Raw genomic sequence first — 12,738 nt, 5'->3', positions numbered from 1 at the left:
CGTTTATTTGTTTTTCTAAGGTTCTCTTATTTTAAGCTTCATTTCTGCTGACCAAGAACTTTTTAAGATTAAATAAATTGAGCCTGAAATATTTGGCAAATTTTGTTTATAATCTTCAAGTTGATGGTTTAACCAGTTCGGTGGAGAAGACCTCAGCATGTTCCATTGTTCAATAATTCTGTTTTGAAGGCATGTTCCCTTTCATCTATCGGTATACACCACGTACACTCTGACCGGCTTTTCTCTCTCTCCAGTTTCTGAACCAGAGCCGTCAGGCCCTTGAAATGAAAATGGAAACCCCTCCGTCTAGTGGCGCTACAGTGATGAGGCCTGTAATGCAGGCCCAAGTAAACTCTCAGGTGAGAAGAATCCTGATCTCTTTAGTTCAAGAAGCACATGTGAATAATTATTGAATAAATGCATTATATCCTTTTATTGTGGAACATCAGAGTTGGAAGGAACCTTGGAGGCTATCCAGTGTAAAAGTAAACAAGAATCCCCTGTATAACAATGTGAGATTACAGACTGAATGTCCCAAAAGTCTTAGTGCAGTTTAAAGCTGTTAGTGCTTATAAGCTGTACTAAGACTTTTAGGATCCTGTCTGTGATGGTCTTTATAGACTTTGAAGATTTACAGCACAGGGGAAACTCAGTACTTTCTGAGCCAGCCTGTTCTCCTTGAAGATAGTCTTAGTTGTTTTCTTATCTCATACCTAAATAATCCGCTTTGCAGATTTTACTCATTGTTCCCAGTTCTGCCATCTGGGGCTGTTTCTTTTCTCCTGTATTATTATTAATCCTGGTTTTGCATAATTGAACGTGGGTTTTTTATCATCCAGTGTTATCTTGAGTGAAATATTAGCTAATCTAATTTTTTTTAAAAAAAATATTTTTGATAGCTTTTGTTTTTATGTCATCTACATTTTCCATGGTTTCCCTCCACTATCCTTTCCACAAGGTCATCCTTTAACTAGCCTGTTGCTGTACACAGTGTTTGACATGTACAGTCCCTTGTTTCTGCAGAGATAGTGGGGCTAGGTATCTCATTTGGGGCCGAACTGGGTCATTATAATTTTGCAACATTCAGTAGCACTTGCTTTCTTTACATTTACTTTCCTGTCAATGTGCATAGTTTTACTCATCTGCTTACATTATTTTCCATCAATTCACATAAGTCTTTCCATACTAGTACCCATTCACAGTTTCTTACATCATAGTAATATTCCTTTTGGATCATGTATGTATCATGATCTGTTTAGCCATTCCCCAATGAACAAGCAGCTACTTGGTTTATAGTTCTTTGTTATAAGAAAAAAAATTGCTATGGATATCGTGGTATAAATATTTGATGCTTTCAGTTTGTCATTGATGTTCTTAAAGTATATGCTTGTAAGTGATATGTCTTGGTCAAAGGTTATGCTAAGAAATCAGCCAGTCTCTTCATGTAATTGCAGATTGCTTTCCAGAGTGGTTGGACCAGTTCATAGCATCATCCACAATGTGTGCTTATTTTTCTATTATCCCTCTAACACTGACTATTTCCACCTTTTGTAAGCTTTGCCAGTTTGTTGTGGTTAGGCAAAACCTTAAAATTATTTGAGTTGCACTTTTTTTATTAATTTAGAACATTCTTTTATGTGGTTGTAATTTCTAATTATTTTGAAAATCTGTTTGTTCATATCCTCTGATTACTCATCTAATGAGTCTCATTTACTAGTAATAGTGACAGTAGTGATAGAGAATGTCATTTCTTCCTGTCTTTAGCTTCTGCCACATGGAGAGATAGCATCTCCATATTATATACAAAAGGTGGTTGGCAAGAAAATGTCATGCTATATTTTTAAGGAATGAGATTGGTGTCCCCAAACTACTCAACTTCTTGTCGTTATATGGTTGCTTGGAGGTATTAGAACTTAAATTTTCCTGTTGTATACCTTATATAAAGTGTGGCAGAACTTAGAGCAAACTGACAATAAAGATTTGATAACCAAAGATGAACATTAATTCAAAATAATCCATTAATCCAAAATTCTGCTCTTATAGTAGTAGAATAGGCTGCCTTGGAAGGTAGGGAGATCTTCACGTGAAGGCTGGATAAATGTTTGTCTGGCACGCTTTATAGGAAGACCCTGCTGAGACAGCCTACGGGCTATGTGAGATTCTATGATGTCACTGAATTAACTTTTAGGTCCTTAGTTTTGGAAACACTCTCCTCTTGCTTTAAACAGTTAACAGTTTCCCATGGTCTATTTCAGAGTGTTCATAAAAAACCTGAAGAACTTGGCCAGATTTTCTCTGCTTAGCTTACTGTCATATATAATTCCACTGAAAACCCTCTCAGGATTTCTGCCTTCCACATAATTTGTATCTGTAATGCCTTTTAGGTTCTTGATCAGGATGAAATTAGTTTGTTCTTCATATAGTCTTTAATTTTTCTCCTGGTTAGCAGCAAGGTTTTCTTAATGCCCAGATGGTAGCCCAGCGCAGCAGAGAACTGATTAGCCACCATATCAGACAGCACCGGATGGCAATGATGATGCAGCAGCAGCAGCAGCAGCAGCAGCAGACACAGACCTTCAGCCCTCCCCCTAATGTGACTGCTTCAGCCAGCATGGATGGGGCTTTGACTGGGACCTCAATGCCACAAGCTCCTCCACAGCAGTTTTCATACCCACCAAATTATGGTAAATTCCACAGAAGAAAGCTTGTCTTCCTTTCTGGGTATCCTTAAAGAAATGCTGTAGATTGCCTAAACACGGTTCACTTTATTCAAATAAGCAAAAACTACACCAGTACTTTTCACCATTGGCTATAGGCAGATTGTTACTATGTTTACCTGACATATTTTCACTACATATCTCTTCTTTCCTCAACTTAAGTTTTGAGGAAGAGGTATAAAATTGTTTTCTTTGTACCCTTAGGGACAGAATTAGTTCCATGCTGCTGAAGGCTTAGCTTTTAGTAAGACCTGTTAGAGGATATAAACTGTTATTAAATCCTGACTGCTGACAGTAAATGAGTGCTTTTTGAACATTATTTACTTCTTATCAACCTTTGGTTGTATGGAGGCTCAGTTTTCTGTTGGAGGCGGGGAGGTAAAAAAGGGAAAATTTTTGGGATTCTTGATGTTCACCTAATAGGACAAGTATCCACCTTTCTCAAACAGTAAATTGTCTTTTTACATATGTTAGTGTGTTCAGTAATATTAAATGTTTAGAAGGGAAAGAAGCTGATTTTGGTTTAAGGAATGTGACTATCTTCCTGTTGTAAGTATGTTACTTATAGTTCTTGTGGGACTCGAGTATCTATACACAATGTAGACCTGGCTGAACTATAATCTAACTTAGCCCACACTATTCTTTAGAGAAATTAGTGAAGTAATCTTATCAATTGGCATTTGAATAACTGTTTGGTCTTTTAAAAGACCTTAACAAGCCAAACCAGGAATTTATTTTATTTTTCTTTATAAGGAATGAGCCAGCAATCAGATCCTGCCTTCAGCAGAGTAGCTAGTCCTCCCAGTGCAATGATGTCGTCGAGAATTGGGGCCTCTCAGAGCCCCCTGATGCAGCACCCTCAGACCACAGCGATGTATCAGTCCCCAGAAATGAAGGGCTGGCCATCAGGAACCTTGTCCAGGAGCAGGTAAGCACCGTATTTGGGTGCATAGCAGTGAACTTCCCACATTCTAGCTACCATCGGTTTTGTTAAGTTGTATTTTGTCAGTAATATGAAGCGACTTTAAAAACCTTTCACACTTGGGCTCTGAGTCCCAGTAAAATACTCTCTTTGTATTTTCCACTTAAGGATATTTGCCCTCAGCAATACAGCTTTAAATGTGAGACTTCGGGATTTTACCTCAGAGAATGCCATAATAATGTGTTTGGACCTATTTCCTGTATTTGTTTTGAAATCAAATGTGGTTAGTAGACATGGTAAATAAATTAGTGCTCTTCTGGAGGTGAAGATTCAATAGGTTTTCTGGATATCTGTCTCTAAATGTTCTCTTTGTAAGTGCAAAGATAGCAACTCCACTGCCCAGACTTTCTTTGTGTTTTCTTTTCTGTGTAGTGTTTGCAACTAAATAAAAGGACATAGAAGGTAATGGTCCTTTTTGCTTTTCAGTTCATTTCCACAGCAGCAGTTTCCCCCCCAGGGTAGCCCCGCTTCCTACAGTATGATGCACATGAATGGTAACAGTGGCCACATCGGACAAATGAACATGAATTCTATGCCCATGTCTGGGATGCCCATGGGTCCTGATCAGGTACAGAAATTATAATCCTTTTTCTTTAGTCACTCTCTGGCAATGTTAATTTGTTTTAAAATGCTGCTACAGGCATCTGTGTAGTAGCATCTTGGCTCTGTCCCTAATGAGTTTGTGATTGTGGGTCAGTGACTTCCTCTCTTTGGTCATTATTTTTCCTTGTAACGTAAGAGGGTTGGACTTGGTGTCTTTGGAACCTCCCTACTCTTAGTGCCTAGGTTGTTAAGTCAGTTTCATCTTCAAACATCTGTGCAACATGGTGATGATTTGTATTAGAGGGCATATTCTTTTTTTTTTTTTTACGAGGCTTCCATTTGTTGATTTGAACCAGTGAACTGAATTTAGTAAAAGCAAAGAAGCACATGTGGACAAACTGAATGTAAATGGGTGTATTACTATTAACAAGTAAAAACCATGGGTGTTTTGAATTTTGCAAAGTGGATGTTTTAACTCCTTTTCTCTGTGGTTATTTGCAGAAATACTGCTGACACAGGAAGTCCAGAACCTCTCACCGAAAATCACTGTACAAAAGTCTCTGCACTAGTATTTTGAGGAGGTAAAATAAGGGATTACACGTTGTTAGTGATATCTCACTTATGAAAAGGACCTACTTCCCCCAAATCTTCATTAAGGTATCCCAAATAACTTCATCGAACAGATCTGGGTCATGAGCTAAAATATTGTCTACCTGTTTTTCTGTATATTGTGGTATATTAAGCAATGGACATAAATATTTTTGGCATTCTGCCTCTAGAGATGTGAATCTGGCAATGGCATTTTAGTAAATATGGTAGACTCCCTGTGTGTTATTTCTTTCTGCCTTGCTATCCAAAGCCCTTTAAATGTAGGCAGGCCAAAGAAAGTGGAGAGTTGTGGGATAGAAAAGTCTGGTTTCTCTAGTAGCAATGTCTGACACAGAATGTAGTTCCCAGCCTTGAGGCCTTTTTTCATTGGTGAACAGTCCTCTCTTAACCTCTTATCCCCAGTGAATCAGAATGCTTGAGGTCATGTCATCAACTTGATATGGGCTTTGGACTCCCCACCACCATTGATGGTTACGCCCTCTAATTCTTTTAGGATTACCACTAGCATCTAATATTCCAGATTATGTCTGATAGCAAGTGGCTTTGCAGAAGGAAAAATGGAAATTACAGTATTTAATTGCAATAGTGGCTAATATTTACATGCTAATGTGCAGCTGAGTGCACTTTATCTAGAAAGTAATGGATTAATGCAATATTTTTTGAGGTCTTATGGCGAGCTGTATCATGTTCTCCGTCCGAGTTAATCCATCGGGCAAGAACTGTAAATTCACTTGAAAGGACTGGATAATGTCACACTTTGCCTGTATGGTAGAGCAATAATCTTTTTTGAAAATCAACTTCAGAAAACCCAAGGCCGGGTACTGCAGTCTGAATCAGAAATTTGCGGTCTGTTTCTGTGAATAGGTTTTTGTAAATACAATCGTTAAGATATTGTATTATGTGTACATATATATGACTTTTGTAGGTCACAAGAACTCATTTTTGCAGAGTTTGTGAAGCTAAATATTTAACAGTGTTGATTTCTGTAAGCTCAGTATAGTGAGGTAAAAAATAGAAGACAGTCTTAATTTAATGACCTTGGAGGGGGTTGGGTGGGGGATGTTGGCAGCCTTTAGTTTCCCTTCTCCTTTGGTCTTGGACACCTCACTCATTTCCATCTTAAAAAAAATAGCTTTCTAAAAAGACAATTCGTTTAGGGTTAGGCAGTTGTAATTGTTTTCTCCACCTGATCTAAGCACTTTGTTAATTTTTTTTGGTGGGGGGAGGGTATTATTTCAGTTTTTAAAAATATAGTGTGATCCGACAAGAAAAAGAGCTCTCTGCCTTTTTCAGCTTTCCATGAATTGTATGACAGCAATTCAGGGTATTTTTTTTTTTAAACTTAACATGTTGCCTTTTCAGTCAGGGAGTGGATGAATGACATAAGTTTTATCATTGCTTTGAACTGATGTAAACAGCAGCTTGTTCTTTACTATGAGTTTGTGTTAATTTTCAGTGTCCTCTTAGTCACTTTTTGTTAGCACCATAGCTAGGATTGTTGTTTTCTTTATGCCCCTGTGAACAAAGCTGGTTTTTCCGGTCAGCTTTAACCCTTTAGTGAATTACAGTTTTGGTCACTAATGTCAACTCTTGATTGTTCATGCATCAGATATGACAGCTGCTCACTGGGTCTTGTTTTGGGCTATAGATACCAGTTGGCATCTACAGTACCAGTTGGCGGTTGGTGGAAGGGAAGGAAACATAGAACTTAAAGCCATTCTATGCAGATCACCTGTTATTTTAGCCCTAAATTTCAGACATGAATTTTGGCCCTGACAGTGGGTTTATTACGATAGTCCTGACATTTTGTTTGTCTTATTTACACATGGGAATGGGTTCTTGAAAATGTCTTTAGCAGTGCAAACATGAATTTCCAAAGCTGTTATTAAGATGGGGGTGGGAACAATTGGAATGTTAATATGTCTAAAATTTTTTTTAGAAGCTCTGTGAATTAAAATTAGTGACAACCACTACCCTCCCCTCAGGCTAATGTATGTGGAAGTAAGATGTAGATTATTTTAATGGGTCTCTTCTTTCTTCACCAATTCTCCTCCCCTCCCCCAAACCAACACACAACGCCCCACTCTCCCACAAATTTGATCCACATCTGAAGACAATAGATGATGAATTTTAGAGGACTGTACTTTCAAGACCATCAACTTGCCTCATTTGGAGAGCTATATTTACAGTAGGGGAAGGGAAGAAGTATTTTTATAGCACCTACTTAATGCTAGGCACTGTGCTAAGTGCTTTTAACAAATATTATCTTGGGTGGATGCCATTATTATCCTGGCTTTACAGTTGAGAAAATGAAGGCAGATAGAGGTTAATGACTTGTCCAGAGTCACAAAGCTAATCTGAGGCTGGATTTGAACTCAGGTCTTCCTGAAATTCCAGGCCCAGTGCTTTACCCCCTGTGCCACCAGCTGCCTCTCTAGGGAAATCAATTACTTTCTTACCACCCCTTAAATCATAGATTCTATTCTTGGGGTGTGTGAGTTTCACTTGTTTGACTTATCTTTGTCTTTAACAAAGAGAATGGTGCTCTTGCCTTTTTTGCTCTAAACCCCACCCCCCACCCCTTTGAGGTCTCTTCAGAACTGATTCCAAGGGTAGACCTACATGGTCAGGCACTGGAAGGAAGGAAGGCAGCTCTCTTCTCCCTACTTTTTATATTCAGACTCTTCAAACATTTTATACTTGTTCATTATGCCAGTGAAATCTGTACATGTTGATGGCTTTGTACATCCTGCCCTTTTTACTTTTTTTGAAAAATTCTCTTGCTATTTTTCTGACCTCTCCTCTACTTCCCTATGTCCCTTTTCTAAAACACAGTACCTGAAGGATGTACAAGAAATCCTAACTTCATCTGATTTTAGAATGTTGGATATTACCAGTATTTACTTTTTGCTGAATCCAAAGATATATTTTTTTTTATAAAGCTCAAAATGTGATGCAAAAGACATAAAATGTTCCTTCTTTTAAAAAAATGAAATTGCATTGTTAATGATTTTCTCTTGACAATGCCATTTATGAATCATTTATCTGGACAGAAAGAACTATAGAATACAAACAGCACTGCTTAATACTTTAGTGTTTAATATCTAAGAGATGGGTTGGGGTGGGATTTTTTCCCCCAGTTTAGTTCCACAGGAAAACACTTGTTAGGAAAATTCTTTGATTTTGAAAGTGAGGCCATTTGAATGCTAACAGTGGCCACTTTAACCTGCTGCAGGGAAATCACTTTCACTACCTGTCCCTCTGGTCTCCTTTTAGCCACAGAAGCTGCACACATGTGAGCTAGTTAAAGAATTAATAGCATCCCAGATATTTGCTTTGAACAGCAAGGGAGTGAGAGCTTTTTTTTTTTTTTTTGTTCCTGCTATAAGGCAAACCTTTTGAATGTTACATTTTGCAGGGTTTTTTTTTTTTTTTTGGTTAATATGTGGAATTTTAAAGATGGTGGAAATGATACAGCAATCACAAAATTGTATGTAATTCTGAGAGCAATATTTAAAAATTCTCAGGAGAAGGCTTACAGTATTGAGAATGAATTAAAATTTAAATGTAGTTTACATAAGTATTGCTTGAAATATCTGCATCTTTCTTTACACTGCAAAAAATCCAAACCCCATGGGATGATTTATAAGATGGCTGGGTTGTAAGCTATGACTGCTTTTCTGATTGTTTTTTGGATGTTAATGTCGATGTAAATAAAGGTTTCTATTTAAAGCTGGACCCTGACAATTTTACTCAGCACTTTTCATCCACATTGGCTTGTTAAGTAACACATGAAATTCACACATCTGTTAAGAAGAAACCTTTTACTAAAAGGCGTGGTTGCTCTTTATTCCCTTTAAGCTATGGCATTTAAGGACTCTAAAATGTAAGTAATGATAAATTTCTTTCCCATCCATTGCTGTGTATAGCAATTAACTGATAAGAAAGCTACAATGGAGTATGAATGGAGATGCTAAGTCAAACTTTTAAGAGATGGTACCTTTTAAAAAGGGGTGGGATAGGGCCCTTACAATCTCAGACTGGATTATGCACTTCACTGTCTTTACAACCAGGTGAAAAGCTTTTACACTTGTTCATTGGAACTTCTCAGTGGATTGGTTTCCAATGCATCAAAAGAAATTTCAAGGTAAGACTTCCCCATCAGAAAGTCCCTCCATGCTGCTCACTGTATTTTCACAACATGTATGTATGAAGAAATCCTCCTCTTTCCCCCCCAAAAAAGTCCAAACAAAACCCAAGCACAAAGATTGCCACCTCCCCAATACCTAATACAATGTTTTGGATTTGTGAACAATACAATACTCACACTAAAAATGTTTCTGTACAAATAGGATTTCATTAAAACTCAGGACATACATTAACTGCATTTTCTTTGCAGTGCTTTAAAAATGGTCAATCCTGGAATTATGTGTTAACAAGGCAACATTTAAAGAAATGGTATCTGGGCATTCCACAATTTATTGACAAAAATCTTCACAACTTTAAGGAATTTCCTTTTGACTTGGACGTTATTGAATATTTATTTACACTGCCCATTTTGAAATTGATAATTGATGTGTAATAGTTGGCCATACATATATACAGTGAGCTAAAACAGTTTCCTCAGAGGAAACAAGAAACATGGTGAATGTGTGTCCACTTCTGTCCCGATGATTTTGAGTCTCTTGTGACATCTTTATACTGGTTATCTTCTACTTAGTGCTGATTCTGATTTTGAGCAAAAAGGAAAAAAAGTCCATTTTTCTAAGTGCAGTGTTCCTGTTTCACTTGACTTGAGAGAGCTTTCTTTCTCTGTTAATATGCTTTATGAAGTAAGGGTGTTTGAAATGGAATTTTACTGTAGTTTAAAAAATTTGTTGTGGATTTTGCCCTTGGGGAAATTTCCAATGTTGGATACCGTATGACACTTCTGGGTTTTTTTTTCCCTTTAGCGACTCAGTGTTAGTGGTGACTTCTTGGAATAAAAATGCTTTTTGTGCAGCTGGTGAGGTATATAGTCCAAAGCAAAAGCACGTGTGCCAGTGGAGTTCTAAAAAGATCCCTGTTCTTTCTGGTTGTCCTCTAGAATCCACTAGATCTCTTTATAGCATGTTAACAGTGGCATACTCTACCTACCTCAGCCCCAAAGTTTCTCCAGTACAACAGTGGAAGTCTTACTGAAATCATACACAGTATCTGTAAAAAATTTGGCTTTCTGGCCAGTGGACGTCTTTCTTCTTTGAGAACGAGCTTAGCCCTCCCATCCTTCCCATAGTTGTCCTCTGTTAAGCAAAAACAAAGCAAAGAAAGTATCATTATTAGTCTGCTCTATTGTTTGTAGATGTCATGTTACTCTGCACCTGGTCTGGGTTTTCCTAAACTTGGGAAAGAGGGTGTTTGGTATGTACCAAAGATAGACAGGGGCCTTCCTTTATATGTGTTCCTAAAATGATGATTATCAATATTACCAAATGGACTTGGTTTTTTACTCTACCCTTTCAGTCAGTCAGTTAATACTTTCATAGTAACTATAGTCAGTTCTACTATGATATGATACATGTGTTCCCCAGAAGCACCTCAGTAATTGCAAAATTGTGCAATTTAAAAATCATGGGGCTTATGGGAAAAATAGGCTTAGGGCATAAGGCTCAAGAATTTTGTTGGTGGCACATTAAAAAAAGATTGGAATCTGATAAAAGCACAGATTTATACCCATTAAATAGTTGAGAAATACATAAACACTACAAAAAATAATGGCAGTGTCCACAGCATGTGAGCTGCTACTTAGTCTGCCATGAGGTGAGAGGATGAACCAGCCCTCTTCAGAGCTCCCACTGCACCATACATAGGGCAAACTCTGCTTTAAAAAATGACCTGATGTTTGCTTGTGGAAATGGGTGTTGGAAAGGCTGCAACTTGTGGGTTATTGTGAAGTAGTGCAGTTTTCTGTTTTTTTGTAGAAGAAACAGAGCATAAACAAACTCAAAATATAGAGAACTAAAATAGTTTTCTCAGAGGGAAAAGAAACATGGTGATCACTGCAGTTATACTCAAAATGTTCCCTGATATACCGAGTTGGAACAAATTCCTGCTTTTGAAACAGGCATTATAGCAGAACTGTTGATCATGATGTCATTAAGATCAAGATGTCTAATTTGTGTGTGTGTGTGCTGTTTCATCAGGATGGAGACTCACAACTCTCACGCCTGATCATCCTGTGTGACAGATCATGCTGCACATGTGAAGGTGTTACTGTCCTGCCCTTCATCGCCCACAGGATTTATTTAAATCCACTATGTGATTTTAACAAAGTACATTCACATTAGAACAAAGTTGGGGGAAGGAAGAGAAATGCAGCAAGCTTAAAACCATGTATACCCTTGAGGCTGGTGGGGTAGCAGACACTAGGATTATATGATGCCTCTGACTCCATCTGCTCTTCCCAACTCTTTCCGTAAGGGAGGATTCAGATTCATTTTCCAAAAGGGGAACAGGTGCTTTTAGGAAATACTGTGATCGCACAGGGATCCCTGGTTTCTTGGTACAGGTGCTGCAACCACAGCTTGGTAGGCTAGCTTTAAAACATTCCCCCTGGAGCCATCTATTTCTCTCCACTTGACTAAGCAGTTATTCTTTGGATCAGAGGATCCATCCCCAAAGCACCTCTGAAGCCTTCCAAAATGAGCACAGGACCTGCCTGGGTCCTACTCTGCTTGACAAAGCTTTGGGGATCCAGGATTATTGCTTGCAAGCAATTTCTTTTCTTCTAAGAAGGGTGGGTTACAGAATACTACATCTCTTGTTTTGGTTAAAATAGTTTTTAAGGGAGCTAGAATGGAGCTGTTGAAAATAAATAAAACAAAAGACACATTCTTTCTTTTGTCATTTGAGGGCAAGACCAATGCTACTAGAAGCTGAAAAATGGCATGAAAACCAGCAGGGTTTTGCAAAATGAAATAAATCAAAATTACTGTTGTATTTGTGACTCAACTCACAGTGACTTAGAAGGTCTCTTCATGTCGGGCCATTTTCGACGCTGAAACTGCCTAGGTTTTCAGGAAGTTAAAGGAGGGAAAAAGTTAATCATCAAGAAGAAAAAAGCCCAGACCACCCCAAAAAAGAATTAAAGGTGACAACCATAAGTGAATCATCCCTAATTTGGAGTTATGGCAGAGACATGGATACTCCACAGAAGAAAGAAGAGATGATTTCAAAATGGAGTTGGAGAAGCATAATAGGAAGAAAGAACTTTTACATTTATTTGAAATTTGCAGAAAAAGTGAAAGTACCTGTATTGCTCATAGCTTCCCCCATCTTTAAGTCCTAAATGAGGGGAAAATAAAGAGGTTATCAGTGGATAGCCAGGAAAGGTTAAGAGAGTTCACAGACTGGAAATAACCATCAACCTGCTGTCAAAGGAGTTCTCTCTTCTATTTGTATTGGTAACTGGTTCAGGTGACTAATTGGAAACCCATCCTCAGATTCAGAGTTTGAAAGCACTGCAGCAATAATCTAGGTCAAATCCCTCATTTTACAGAGAAAAATAAATATCCCTGGGCAGGATTCTATGCCATTGCCCCAGCTGGCCAAATACTAGCTTTAGAGTACATACTCTAAAACAGAACTTCAGCAAGGTTCTTACTATTGCCCCAAATGTGAGTAGAAATTTTCCTGTTGCAGCTAGATATCCATTTTCCTTTGGTTCCAAGATTAGTTAGTTTAAGTTTAAAAAATCATGTAACCACAATGATTGGATGGTCTTCTACTCCACTCATTTGGGGAGGCACTGGATTCTATGGGGAGAGGAATAAAACTCCTTGACAAATTTTCCTTTACTACAGTTAGCCCCATTACCAGATAAGACTGCCTTCCTACTTAATGCAAGTT

The 12,738-nt window shown here is 38.0% G+C and overlaps 2 protein-coding genes across 10 annotated transcripts in view; one reads left to right on the top strand and one right to left on the bottom strand.

Moving 5' to 3' along the window:
* Positions 1-5,067, top strand: part of NCOA3 (nuclear receptor coactivator 3) — a 209,903-nt gene extending 204,836 nt beyond the window's left edge. For 4 of the 6 annotated variants that reach the window (XM_072633628.1, XM_072633631.1, XM_072633629.1 and 1 more), the window contains 5 exons: positions 255-359; positions 2,447-2,684; positions 3,471-3,645; positions 4,126-4,267; positions 4,744-5,067. In XM_072633628.1, coding sequence (XP_072489729.1) covers positions 255-359; positions 2,447-2,684; positions 3,471-3,645; positions 4,126-4,267; positions 4,744-4,755 — 672 coding nt within the window. In that variant the 3' untranslated portion in view covers positions 4,756-5,067. The remainder of the gene's footprint in view (positions 1-254; positions 360-2,446; positions 2,685-3,470; positions 3,646-4,125; positions 4,268-4,743) is intronic. The other 2 variants (XM_072633632.1, XM_072633633.1) reach the window with 1 other exon arrangement.
* A 4,121-nt stretch (positions 5,068-9,188) lies between these two features.
* The window catches only part of SULF2 (sulfatase 2), a 135,415-nt gene continuing 131,865 nt past the window's right edge, over positions 9,189-12,738 (bottom strand). For all 4 annotated transcript variants that reach the window (XM_072633635.1, XM_072633634.1, XM_072633636.1 and 1 more), the window contains 3 exons: positions 12,141-12,174; positions 11,847-11,897; positions 9,189-10,133 (listed from right to left, as the gene is read on the bottom strand). In XM_072633635.1, coding sequence (XP_072489736.1) covers positions 10,103-10,133; positions 11,847-11,897; positions 12,141-12,174 — 116 coding nt within the window. In that variant the 3' untranslated portion in view covers positions 9,189-10,102. The remainder of the gene's footprint in view (positions 10,134-11,846; positions 11,898-12,140; positions 12,175-12,738) is intronic.

The sequence above is a fragment of the Notamacropus eugenii genome, chromosome 1 (assembly GCF_028372415.1).
Source record: "Notamacropus eugenii isolate mMacEug1 chromosome 1, mMacEug1.pri_v2, whole genome shotgun sequence".
Classification (NCBI taxonomy): Eukaryota; Metazoa; Chordata; class Mammalia; order Diprotodontia; family Macropodidae; genus Notamacropus; species Notamacropus eugenii.
This window is presented reverse-complemented; position numbering and strand designations above follow the sequence as displayed.